The following is a 13,794-nucleotide window of genomic DNA, read 5'->3' on the forward strand; positions in this document are numbered from 1 at the left end:
GCTCTGAAGCTAGAAACTTGGCTTCGGACACTGCACCCAGCCCTGAGCTCCGGGGAGCCCCGGGGAGCTCCGGGGAGGGATCCTGTACCCATCACAGCGCCACCTTCAGTCAGGGGCTCTGAGGGCGTCCTTGTCAGAGAGCTGGTGTTTCAGGGAAGGTGTTCTCACCCGAGTCCTCCAGGTACACGCACTTCAGTTTTTCACAGAGAAGGAAAAGATTTTCCACAGCTCGGGAAGAACTTGACCTGCTCTGCTCCTCTTGCTGAATCCATTGTGTATACAGCGTGGGCCAAACATGGGGAACACAGGGACCCTGAGCCCCCAGGTGCTGCAGAGTCTCCTAGGATGTTCAGATAACTTTTAGGCTTTTCCATGATGTGGAGAGAAAAAAAAATTAAATATTCTGGCAAACAACCTTGAGGAAATTTTCATATTTAGCTAAAACTCCAAGGTAGTGCTTTAAGGATTAGTAACGTTATACAAGCTAAGATTAATTCTGGAAACAGCTAGTGGAGTTAGCCTGAGGAGGCTTTTAACCTGGACGTCTGTCCTGTCCTCTTCGGAGTGATGGGTGGAGCAAGGTGATCTCTAAACACCTTCTCAGCCTCCCAGCCCTAAATGTCGGCCCATGGTAGAGGGCTGCATATGGACAGGTTTAGGCGTTGCCATCCTCATAGATGGCAGTCAGATGTGTGACAAGAGGGCTGGTAGGAACTATTGCTTGGAGGGGCCCATCAAGCCTTGCTTCCAAGCAGCAGAACTTCGTATTTGCGGGCCAGGGATTTAGCTCAGCATTGCCTGGGCCTGCCTCACAAGCACAAGATCCTGAGTTCAATCCTGGTACAAAAACAAAACAAAACAACCAAACAAAAACAACCTTCTTATTTGCACCTACAGCCGTCATCTGAGAATCATAGCATTAGTACGGGGATGTCTCGGTTCATGAAGTTAGTGCTTTCTGTGATTCTAGTTGAAAATTGAATTGGACAAGAATTGAAATCAAATTAAGTGATTAGGTCCAATGTTGACCTTCTCTTGAAGTTTGTTTTGTTACTAATAATAGGGATTGAACCTTGGGCCTTTGCACTGAGTTGCCCATTTTAAATTTTGAGACAGGGTCTCACTAAGTCACTAAGTTGCCCAAGCAAGGCTCAATTTATGATCCTCCCGCCTCAGCCTCCTAGAGTGCCGGGATTACAGGCTGTGCCACCCTGCCTGTCTTGATATGAAGTTTTTATTTCGGGGGAAACCTTTACCAGAAGCCCCTGCTATGGCTTGTATCTAGATGTCCTCCCAAAGCCTCCTGTGCTCATAGGTGAGGAGTTCCCAAGTTGCTGAGTTAGAGTGTGAATATGTGTGATACTGGGATTAAGGGTATGGATAATGGAAGCCCCGCCCTGGGTATACACGGCACCAATCAGTGATGGGCTTATAGCCTGTACGCACTACAAAGGGAAAGCCAGGCTGGCTGCTGTTGTTGCTTGCTGCTGCCTGCCTGCTCTCTCATGGACTGTTTCTCCCCTGCGATGCCCCTCTGCTGTGCCGCCCTGGCTTGGAGCCAGCCAACCATGGACTGAAACCTCTACAAACCGTGAGCCAAAATAAACCTTTCCTCCTTTAACTTACCGTGTTGGGTATTTTGTCTCAGCAGCAAGAAAAGTAACCAAGATGGACCTCCAGCAACTTCTCCTAATCCCTGTTAGCCAAGAGTGGGTCACATTCTGATACCCCTTCCAGTCACCTGCCAAGGGACAAGCATTACAGGTGGCTTAGACACTGTCCAGGTTCACCTGCGGGGAGGAGCTGGGCTGGGCCGTTAGCCTGAGCCGAGGCAGGGTGAGCACCAGGACCACATGAGGGTCCTGCGAGCACAGGGAGTGGGTGGCTGCTTGGGGAGGGTGACAGCAGGCCCGGCCTTGAGCTTGGAGTGTCACTGCATGGGGGGCGATAAGCAAGCCATTTCTTATAAAGCTTAGTGTTGACCAAGACTGACATAAAGTAATTTCTGTAAAATATTTGACGAATAATTGGTTTTCTGGAGCCTTTCTGGAAATGGTTAGTGCTCTGCATGTAAAAGGCTGGTAGTTTTGGAGAAGAGGGATTAAATGGAGTAATTATGTATTTAGCAGCCACAGTGCATACAGTAATGTTTGAAGAAGTACCTTGGGTGCATTTTGTTGTTTAGACATCACGTGTGTCCTACAAGACAGGTTCTTTTATTTCCCCCTTTTTATGCATGAAGAAACTGAGGTTTAGTGAATTGAGTCACTTGCTTGGGGTCAGTAGTTAGTGGCGGAGCTGAAGTTAGCCCAGATCTGCCTGGTTCTAAGACATATGATACTCTAGTCTGCTTGTCCAGTTCTTTCCAACTCTGTTTTAATAAGCAGTATTTCAAAGAAAGTCATAACTGGGCTGGGGATTTAGCTCAGTGGTTCTGCCACCTACCTTGCAAGCTCAAGAACCCGAGTTCTATCCCCGGTACCAAGAATAAAAAAAACAAAACCAAAAGTCATAACACATAGGTATGTTTTATATTTATATTTGGCTTTTAAAAGTGTCACAAATACTGAGAAAAGGGCTTTGTCTACAGTTGAAAAGCATATGGTAAAAGCAGATACTATTCCTCACTGATCCTGTGCTGCAGTGTTAGAAATGATTTCTTTAATGCCTGAAGGGCCAGAATCAAATTCTAGAAGACTTCGGAGACTATGTAAATTGTACTACAGGAGGTACTGTAGTGACTTCTGAGGAATTAGTTCAGGGTGATCAAAATGCAGTGAATGCTGCCGTCCAGAGCCACCCAATGGAAAGGGAGGCTCACAAAAACATGACGGTGTGTCCTCATCCACTTATTTGCTGGTTCTGGCACCATGTGAGTCTGACTCTTTCTCAAGTCAAAATGACCGTGAAAGGTAAGTTAATTCAGGACATAGAGGCAGCAGTGATGATGCAATGAAAGACACTCAGGACTTTTCAGGGGAATTAATGTCACTGTCTTTAACTGTAATAATTATTTTAATTTAAACATGCTATATATTTTTTATTGCACTTCATATATACTTAGAGGCAGATTCTTTGCTCTTTTGGACCTTTTTCCCCCATGTCTTAGGTACTTTTCTATTGCTGGAACAAAATATCCAACACCTGGCCTGGGATTTAGCTCAGTGGTTCTGCCACCTGCTTTGCAAGTGCAAGGTCCCGAGTTTGATCCCTGGTACCAAAAAAAAAATATCCAACACCCACAAGTTAAAGGAGGAAGGGTTCATTTTAAGCTCAAAGTTTGTAGGGAGTTCAGTCTCTGGTCACCTGGCATGGCAGAGGGTCATGGCAGAAGAGAAACAGTCCATGGCATTGCAGGTAGGAGGCAGCATGACTTTCTTCTTTCCCTTTTTATTCCATCCAGACTACAAGCCTATTGGTTGATTCCACCCACACCCAGGGTCCATTTTCCCTCTTCAACAAATCTGTCGTCCACACCCAGAATTATGCTAAACCAATCAGTGGTCTAATCCAGCATCACATACCCATGATCCAGTCACTTCCAAAAGCCCCACCCATGAAGTTTTGGGGGGATATCTAACAATCCACCCTCCGTCAGTGTGATTGTTTTTGTGGTACTGGGGGTTGAACCAAGGGGCTTTAGACTGAGCTATATCCCCGGCCCTCTTTTTAGTTTTTATTTTGAGGTGGTCACACTAAGCTGCCCAAACTGGCTTCGAACTTGCAATCCTTCTTCCTCAGCCACCTAAGTCCTGGTATTACAGGTGTACGTCCCTGCACCTGGCAGTTTTTATATGGTAATAAATGTGTTACAAGTAGAACTCAGAGTTAATCAGTCACTAATGATAACTAAAAAACAGGTCAGACAATTGGTTTCTTGGGATATTTTCAGTAATTAAGGCCTATCTGTAGAGTAAATACTTGGGGGAAAATATACCCAAAAAGAATTTTCACTTAATTTCTGTAATTCTTTGTTGGGATTAAAAAAAAAAAAAAAAAGGATAGGGAATGTGAATGCAAAGATGTACAATTAAAACAGCCCAGTTAGTGTGGATTTTGTCATCATCACTCTTTTCTTTCTTTGTTCTTATATATTGCTTGTGGTAGCAATGGCAGGTTCGTTTCTGAGCTGGCCCTGTATCCTCTGGTCCCCCTGCAGTCCTGAACTCATTGGCTCTCAAAGTCACGGTCCTGTGGTATGTTCCACAGAGACCAAGCTTCAGCGAGCTCTTCCAGCTCGAGCTAGAAGGCTCAGCCAGTCTGTGACCTCAGCCCACACCATCCAGTTCCTGTGCATCCATTCTCTCAGCCGCCCCTTCACCTGGCCCGTAGCCCTTGACAGTTCACAAGGTCCCTGACATGAGACTGTCTTACGTCCTAAGGGAAAAAGAGTGGGAATCACATTAGATAGTGGTAAACAACTGGAAGAAAACCACATCCATAAGGTGGAAGAGATTCCTTCATTGTTTCCCTTGCCACTTTGTTTTTGGTACGAGGGATCAAACTCGGGACCTTGCGCTCTCGAGGCAGGTGGCGGAACTACTGAGCTAAATCACTGGCCCTTCCCTTGCCACTTTCAGCAGCCTGCTGTGTTCTCTTGCCGTGGAAGACAATCTTGTCTCCCACAAATGAACTTACGAGTACAGTAATGTTTGCTGACTAATGCAGATGGATTCTGTATTGTTTTTCTTCTTTGCTTTGTTCATTTTCCTCTTGAATGGTGAATCCATTCTCTATTGCTGTGTAAAACAGAGTGGCTTGAAACCACCATTTATTTCTTTGGCTCCCAGTTCTGCAGAGTGGTCGGGCAGGCCTTCCATCTGGCTCACTGGGTCATGTCTGCTGACACACTTTGCATTTGCCCTTGGTCGGAAGGTTGACTGGGGGCTGGACAGTCAGCAGTGCTCTTAACGCAGAGCTGAAGTTGGCTGGGCAGAGAGAGGACAACCGGGCTCGGTGTCTCTCATTGACCAGGGGTCTATTGCGGCTTGTTCACAGGTGGTGGTGGCCATGTGGGTCCCGAGATCAGTAAGAGATGAGTGGATCTGCAAAGCCTGTTGAGGTCACTGATGCACAGTGTCACTTCTGTCTCCTTCTGTTGGTCAAAGTAGGTCCCAAGATGGCGCAGATTCAAGGAGCGGAGAAATCCATTCTTTCTCTAGATAGAAAGATGATACATGGCGTTATATTGCAAAGGCTGTCAATGCAGTCAAAAAAGAGCTGATTCATTTGCACAGCCCCCAAGGCACTGTGAGCTCCTTCTGCCATGAACACCCTGAAGCCCCTAAGGACCCTTTAGGGATGGTGGTGTGGGACTGTATTATCTAGGTTGTTACATATCTTAATCTTAAGAAGTCTATCCTGTTAGCTTTTATGTTTCCTTTTGGATTCGCATTTCCTTTTGTTTTCCTTGCAGCTTTCTGAGATGAATAAGGAGGGTCTCTGTACGATTCAGTATGATTGATGGGTCTGCTGATTTTACCCATGGTGGGCGTTAAGCAGAATCATCTACACACTGAACACCACATCTGGAGTTTGACTTTTGGTTTCCTTGCTCAGTTACCTCAGGGTATTTTAAAGTATATTTGTGTATATGTTGACAGTAATATTAATTAGCATGTATTAAGCACTGATTATAGTTATTTATGGGTGTCCTCTCATTTCAGTCTCAGAACAATAAAAGGTCTAGGTGCTATTATCAGTGCCATTCTAGAGATGAAGAAACTGATGTTTAAAGGCTCAGGATACACTTGAGGCCACATGGCAGGTGCTGTTCTGTACTGGTGAAGAAAAGCTCCTGAATTCCAACCTGGGCACTGCCCTGCCCAAGCTCAGATGCGCCTGCTTACTCTGTAACTCCACATTAGAGGAATGTCCCCAGCCCTCACCACTGGGACTGCCCCTCCCGGGGAAGTCGGGGCGTCTGCACGCCAAAGGCTCCCAGCTCGCACTCTGAAGGGCATGGGAATACGTGTGTTGCTTTTGGTTACTGCATTTATGACTTTACAGTTGAAAGCTTAAGTGCATCGTTGGATTTTTCATTGACAGATCTCTGGGTTGGCAGAGAGGTTGTCGGCTTTGGTTTATATTAAATTTCTCTTTTAAAACCAAGGTTGTTCTGTTGTCATTTTTGTTTATAATTGAAGAATCTGTGAGTCAGAAGGGACTGAACAGACACGGAAGTGCAACCAACTGCCTGATGTTTGACCCCTTGGCCCCTGCCTGGACCTCTTCCCCTGAGTCAGGGCCTCGCTCTGTTCCTTGAGTTCAGGGATTGACCCTGACAGCTCTCTGGGACTTTAGCCTCTTGCTCACTGCTAGCAGGAGGCTGGGGTGTAGCTCAGTGACAAAGCACAAAGCCCTAGGGCTCAATTCCCCAGCACCAAAAAAGAAAACAGAAAAAAAAAAACCCAAAGAATCAAAAAACCATATTTTGATTAGTCATGATAGGATCAGACTAAAAGAATTATGCTATACATAGTTATATTAAAGAATATTTGAGGGGGAAATGGATAAAATAAAATTTATTTTAAAAAGAATATTTGAAATGCTTTAAAATACCTATCTGAGGCCTGTACTACATAATGAGTTCAAGGCCAGCCTGAACTACATAGCAAGACTGTCTCAAAAGTGGGGGGGAGACAGATGGGGAGTCATTTAAAATTTGTAATGTTTCTTTAATTATATTGGTAGTTTTATTATTACTGTGATTCTGAGACCATTTGATGTGTAATATGAGGTAAAATGAATTATTTCAGTTTGTGATATTCTATCGCCTTCTATGTCTTTCAGAACCAAGATTCTTAGTGTCTAAGAAAGGAGCTAGAAGGGTCTAAGTGAAAATTCTGTATTCCCATATTTGAATTGGAAGTATCATTATGAACTCATGAGTGTGTGTGTGTTCCTCCTCCATTGCCCCCAGCGTTGGGCTATTGAAATGCTCTAGAAATGATGACTGACTCAGTAGCAATGAGCATTCTCCATAGGCAAAACTGATTTTGGAAATATCAGTTCCTTCTACAAAAAGCCCAGGGGTCCTTAGAGAAATAACTAATTCCAAGCCTGGGCCAGGAAATACACAAGGTGAGCCGGGGATATGTATGATACAGGATGGCAAAGATGCTTTCAAAGACAACTAGAATCATGCCACCATACTCAGGAACCATGTTGATGAGGCTCCGACTGGCTTATTGTAGTACCATTTCAGCTTTAACAAGGATAATAATTGCAATGGATTGAAATTCATCCTGTATGTTTAAATCTATGAGTTCATATTTAGGAAGAAAAGGATGACAATTGGTCACCTTTAGAAAGGGATGGAGAACCAACTTGTTATCTTGAATGAAAACTGATAAATAAACAAAATGAATAAAAAATAAAATACCTATCTGTATAAAGTATCTAGTTTATTTTATTTGTTAGGTACCGGGGATTGAACTGGGGACCTTGTGCTTGTGAGGCAGGCACTGGAACCACTGAGCTAAATCCCTGTCCCCTAAAGTATCTAGTTTAAATTGATTATATCTTTACTCACTATGCTGGGTTTTATGTGGATTATTCATGATTTCAGTGGGTTCCACATTGACAGAAATACTCTCCTTGGTTCCAGAGATCTCTGATTCCAATGCAAAGATTAAAGAGTTAGGTACCAGATGTTAAAAAAGGACATTTCTAAGAAGAAAGAGTATATTGTTACAGAAAGTTTCAGTAGTATAGAGAATGATATAGCAAATCCCCAAGTACCAGCTTTAACAATTTTCAGTGTATGGCCAATCGTGTTTTAAAGTCAGACCTGGATGTATTGTTCATCAGAGGTCTTCTTGTTCAGAAGCAGGAAGTCTGCTTTGGAACCATGGTGTTGCCATTTTAAGGATTACTTCCATGCCTATTCCTGCGAGAGCCTCCAGTTTTTCCAGACCTCTAATTCTGCCTCTCGTCTCTAGGGCCCAGTCATATATGCGCAACTAGACCACTCTGGCGGTCATCACAGTGACAAGATCAACAAGTCAGAGTCTGTGGTGTACGCAGACATCCGGAAGAATTAGAGAAGACCCAGAACATATCCTAAGCAAGAAGCAAACCCAAACTGGACTCTTGTGCAGAAAATGTAGCCCATAACCAAGTGTGGCCTTGGGGACCCAGGAAGGACACACACATGTGTACTCAGAGAGGGACAAAGACATGTATAAAGGATATGTATAAATGTTCTATTTAATCTTCCTGATGTGAGGAGCCGGTGTTGCATGATGAAATGTTGTTGTGATTCCGTGTATGTATAAAGTGTCTTGCTGTTTTTGTATGTTCTTTCAGGGTCATTTACAATTGGGAAATTTCAGAAACATTCCTATCACCGTCATTTAGCTATCGTTTGCCTTAAAGGAGACAGTAGCACACCTTTTAGTATTTCCAGCAGACATGGCCTTTTCATCAAGGGCTCAACCAGTCTTAGCATTTATTGTAGTTAGAGGATTGAGATGCCGTGATGCAACTCTAGCCAGGGTGGCCTTTAACACAGGGACAGACACATTTGGTTGTAGCTCTTAGCGTCCATTAACTGTGCCACTTGAAGACAGTCTGAGAAGTTTCTGTTGATGATTTTCTAAACTACAGGGCATTTTTTTTTTAAAAAAAGCTTTTATATGTCGTGTAGAGTCACTTTAATGTCATACCATTTAAGTACAGTGTATCAAGTTGTGGGTTCATTATAGCAAAGGTCATTTCCCCCTAGGTAAGTTAGCTCCATGTCATAGAGGCGATTAAAGTAAAAAGCCCAGCCTTTGCTTGAGCACAGCAGCACTTGGAGGGGAAAGGTAGCTGTTACCCTCCTCAATGAAGGGCTTCCGGCTTGAAATTGCCCCATGTGGAAGAAGCAGAAGGCAGGCGAGAGGGGTGACCAGGTCACCCCAGAGCTTCAGTCCAACGCCAGGGAAGAGGCTGTTTCTGGCCACCAGGCACAGCTTTTATCACAGCTTCCGATACCTCAGATCTGTGAGGTTGAAGGACATCAAGATTTAAACAAATCAAGTAGGGCTAGAACTGCTGCTTTGAGACTCTCTTCTCTGTTTTGGGTTGGTTTGGGTTTTTTCTACTTTCCCCCATGACTTGGAATTGATAAACAGTAAGATGAGGAAAAGAAGAGATCATGAATTTTCTTTCCAAACCTCTTTCTCCCAATGACTATCCTCGACCCCGCCTTGAATCTGGGAATGATAAGCTTGGTGAAGATCATTAAAGTTATTTATATTGTCATTCTCCCATTTTTCGTGGTTGCTTTGTTTTAAAAGAAACTTTTCCCACTAAAGCTGTCTGGAAGCTGCAAGTACGGAAGCAGGCCACGTAGGTGGCTGCAGAGCGAGCTGGGGTGAGTGGGCGCGAGGGGAGTGGTGGTTTTCCTCCCATGCTGAGTCCAGTGGAAGCTGCTTCCTTTTTCCTTCCTGTCTTCTGCATCTTTGGGGAGTGCTTGAAGGATGAAGACCAAGAGAGTGAAGCCCGATTTAGGTTTGATGGTGCATACGAGGTAGAAGAACGGGAAAAGGGCCTCAAAGGTGAGCTTCAAATCTCACCTGTCGCACACATGAGGTCTGATTTTCTGAGGAACCATTTGTTCCACTGTCCGTTCCGTATGTGTGAGTGGGATCGGTTTTGTCACCACACACATGTGGGCTGAAGCTGGGCATGGCCTGGTTTGTGTCCTCTGTGTCTCTGCTTCTCCGGGTTCACGGGTCCAGCTCAAGGAGACACAGGATTAACACAGAGCAGCTTCCCCGGGCCACCTCACAAAGTGAAGTGCTCCCCTCTGCCTTGTACCCCAAGCTTTTCCTCGAAGTCCTCTTTCACGTATTTCAAGGGGTGCTGGGATTGTCTCTGTCCCTCAAACCAGTGCTGACATGACGATACCATTGCTGGGCCTCCACACACAGCTGCTTCAGGTGGGAAGCATACAAGTCGCCCAGAGCCCAGGGTGTGCGTGTCCATGTGTGAAGCCGGCCCCGGTGGGGAGGCACTTCCAGTGGCACCTGTGCCTTTCCTCCCTGTCCCCGAGCTGCCTCCTTCCTGCCCCTGCCCAGTGACCCTCGCCCTCTAGCAGTGCCAGTTCTGGCAGAGGATCCTGGGCCTCACCGGTCCCCAGTGCGGACAGTCGGCCGCCACCCCCCAGAGCGGCCTGACCCAGGCCTCCTGACTCCTGCACAGTCTCTGGCCAAGGTCCCGGCCCTTTCCCAGCCCTTTCCCGGCCCTCACTGCCCCCGTGCTGGCTGCCAGCTGCAGTGGGGTCACATCCCAGGGGCAGGCCTGTCCTTCCCATGCCTTAGGACTTGGTAGAACAAGACCTCTTAGAATTACATGTGAGTTTTGTAAAGAGACACCTAAAGGGCTAACTCGGAAGTTAAAACTTTTGCCTGTCTAGTTTCTCCATGGACATGCATCCTGCTCGAGGAAAACCATCAAGTTCATAATTCTTTTTTGATCTTTTTCTTTTTTCGATTGTACTTCTGTGAATATTTTAATGCATCTTTTTCAATTTCTAAATGTTGTCATGTGTCCATTTTTTATGAAATAAAAGCGATAAAAGCCTTTCTCATTCATGCCACACTGGGCTCTTTATTCTTGAAATACACCACCCATGGGTTGGGCTCGGGGTCTTTGCAGTGCCATCGCTTGGCCTGAAACCCACCTCCTGCGGATATTTGTGTGGTTTGTTCTCTCAACTTCCTTCATCTCAGTCCAGACGTCACCTTCTCACAGAGGGACCTTCTGTGATACATGAAGGACAGCCTCATCCCCATCCTGGCTCTTCTGAATTTCTTGGTTCTGCTCTATTTTCTCCCTCTAGCCAATTATATATTTGCTTATCTGTTCTCCCAACTAAAACATGAGCACAGGAAGCCAGGATCTTGCTGTTTTATCCACCGATCTGCTTCTGGTGTGCAGAACAATAGTAGGTACTTTGCAGCTGCTTAGTACACATTGGATGGGTGGAGGGGTGGAGGGATGGGTAGGTGAATGGGTGGAGGGATGAATGGGTGGATCAGTGGATGGATAGATGGGTGGGTGGATGGGTGGGTGGATGGGAGGATGGATGGATGGGTGAAAGGATTTGTGCATTCAGTACCCTATTTTGAGAACTATGCTGTGCTGGACACTGTGCTGAGCATAAGAAAACAAAGTTAAATTTCAAGGAGCTGGCTGTGGAATGGGGTGGCAGAAGGTGACCTAATAGTAAAACAGTCACTACGCACGTGTCTCCTGGGACCTCGCACTCCTTCCTCTATGAGCACTGCCAGCCAGTAACACTAGTTGTGCTCATCCTGCAGCCGTTTTCAGGGGGACAGCATCTGGCTGCGGTCTGTAACTCGCAGAGAGAGTGTCACTCGGGCCCAGAGGGGCGGGGCTTCTGAGCTGCTTCCTCATTCAGCCAGGTGGGCTGTGGGCCTGCTGGCTTCTGAGACATGGTGGGGACCCCGTGTAGGTGACTGATACCTACTCCCAGGGGTCTTAACCTCAGTGTGAAAGATATCATGGGGGCTTCATCTATTGAGAGCTGTGTCACAAATAATGTGTTATTAGGGGCCGAGGATTTAGCTCAGTGGTTCCACCGCCTGCCTCGCAAACGCAAGGTCCTGAGTTCGAGCCCCGGTACCAAAAAAAAAAATTCTCAGGCAGACAAATAATGTGTTATTAATCATGGAAGTTGTCCAGTGACCCATAAGCTTTATAGAATACTATGCTCGTCCTGAGACTGTGGCTTCTGTAACTGCTCTCTGGGGTGGCAGAGAGAAGAGTTGCAGCTGGCAGGACATCTCTGGGAGTGACGACGCGGACAGCGGCCCTCCCCGGAGACAGGACCACAGGGATCTCCCCGGGGCACAAGGTCAGCAGTGACGGGGTCCTGAAGGCTTGCACAGCTCAGCGGTTCTGCCCCAGCTCCTCAGGGACCACGCTCGTCACTTCTATCCGGGTAGGGCAGTGATCAGGAGGAAGCCCCAGAGGGTCCTCATTCGGGGCCACTGGCTTCATCCATCCCACTGGTCCCACTGCTCTGCAGGGTGGGGAGGGACATCTGCAGAGCTGAGCCTGCTGCCTGTGGCTCTGTAGAGGAGGTGGGAAGTGACCGCATATTGTTCGCTGGGCTCCCTCTGCACCCTTCCTGCGTGTCCAGGACTTCAGTATGAGAACTTCAAACATAAGACAGTGGGCAAATCAGCCTCCATGTACTCATTTCCAATAATTGTTTCACCCAGCCTTTCTCTTTTTCTTTTCTAAGTTATTTAAAAACAAACCTCAAAACCATGTCACTTCCTCCCTGCATTCTCTATTGTCCATCTTCAAAAAATATGGACATTGTCTCACGTAGCTATACATGCCACACTTAACATAAAACATTTCTAAAAGCACATTTTAAAACTGGGCGTGGTGGCAGGAGGGTCACTACTAATTCAAGGCCAGCTTGGGCCACATAGTGAGTTCAAGGCTAGTCTGAACTACACAGCAAGACCCTGTCTCAAAAAATAAACAGAGGGGGCCGGGGATTTAGCTCAGTGGTTTTGCTGCCTGCTGCACAAGTGCAAGGACCTGAGTTAGATCCCCAGTACCAAAAAAAACAGAAACCCCAAAACACATTTTGGAAACCAGTTCAAATCCTTGGCTTTACTAGTTTGTAGTCACATTTCCTTTATTTTGAAAATAGCATCTTACAGGTGGTTTCTTCAAATTGGTTTCTTCAAATTGGTTTCTTCAAATCCAAACATGGCATCAGTAAACTTCTGTGTCTCTGTTATAAAAGCAAAAGGGGATCATGGTGCCCTGGTGCCAGAGAAGTGTCCATGTCCTTGTGTAAAGAACTGGGCTGCTAGTTACTAACAGCTCCAGGTCTTTCTCTTGTCTGCTGATATGTATATGTATTTGCGCCATAATATTTTAACAGTTTCTGAATGTCCAGGAATTTAGGTCATTTCCTGTTGTTTTATTATGGTCTATTACTAATAGTGCTCCAATTGTCATTTATCCTTATAAAAGAAACAAACAAATTAAATAACCTGCAGCCAGGGAAAAGCGGTGGAGGGTCAGAAGCCAGCCCCCTGGATGGCCCGGGAAAGGAGATGTCACACTGACAGTGGTGGCTTCCCAACACCCTCCCTCCCTGTCCCTCCAGAAGCCATCAGGAGCTGGCCACAGGGCCAGGCTCCAGGTTGGACTGAGTCGAGGATTATAAGAAAAACAACTGGGAGTGGAAGGCAGGAGGGAGCTCCAGAATCGACAGGGGCCGGGGCTCTGTTTATGGGGAAGGAAACAAGCTTCTCAGGCTCAATGGAGCCCTGGGGAGTTGCTGCTTCCAGCCTCCATTTCCTCCTGCAAACAGGATGTGAAATTCTTTGTTGTCCTTTCTGGGGCTGGCTTTTGGGTTTCATTGTCCATCCGTTTCTTTCTTGTGGGCCTCGAGGATCTGCCCTTTAGTGTTAGAGAATATAAGGAAGGGCTGGTTTGGGTTTTGTTTTTGCTTTTAGTCTGCACATCTGGGGAAGGGAAATGTGGCAGGTTTAAGGCCCTCACATTTGCATTGAGCCCTGTCCTCGGCTGGGTGGCTGCCATGTGTGGTGGTGACTTCAGGATCTGTGCCCTGGGGAAGAGGGACAGGACAAGCCCAAGGCCAGCATGCATGGGGCCTGTGTTGTCCTCCTGATAAGGGCCCTGAGGAGACTGAGTTCGGAATCTACACCACATTCTTGGTTGTCTGCTGTTCAGCGGCATGTTTTTTAAATTACGGAATTTCTTTTATCAAATGAAAGAAGTATACAT

At 46.1% G+C, this 13,794-nt stretch overlaps 1 protein-coding gene across 5 annotated transcripts in view; it reads left to right on the plus strand.

The window, feature by feature from the left end:
- Positions 1 to 9,249, plus strand: part of Mpzl1 (myelin protein zero like 1) — a 70,354-nt gene extending 61,105 nt beyond the window's left edge. For all 5 annotated transcript variants that reach the window (XR_015449488.1, XM_004865202.4, XM_021244654.2 and 2 more), the window contains one exon: positions 7,944 to 9,249. Coding sequence is in view for 4 of the 5 variants with exons in the window: in XM_004865202.4 (XP_004865259.1) it covers positions 7,944 to 8,045 (102 nt within the window). In the remaining variant the exon portion in view is untranslated. The remainder of the gene's footprint in view (positions 1 to 7,943) is intronic.
- Positions 9,250 to 13,794: the final 4,545 nt, after the last annotated feature.

The sequence above is a fragment of the Heterocephalus glaber genome, unplaced genomic scaffold (genome assembly GCF_053883595.1).
Source record: "Heterocephalus glaber isolate CG9 unplaced genomic scaffold, H.glaber_assembly_v1.0 deba00000738, whole genome shotgun sequence".
NCBI lineage: Eukaryota > Metazoa > Chordata > Mammalia > Rodentia > Bathyergidae > Heterocephalus > Heterocephalus glaber.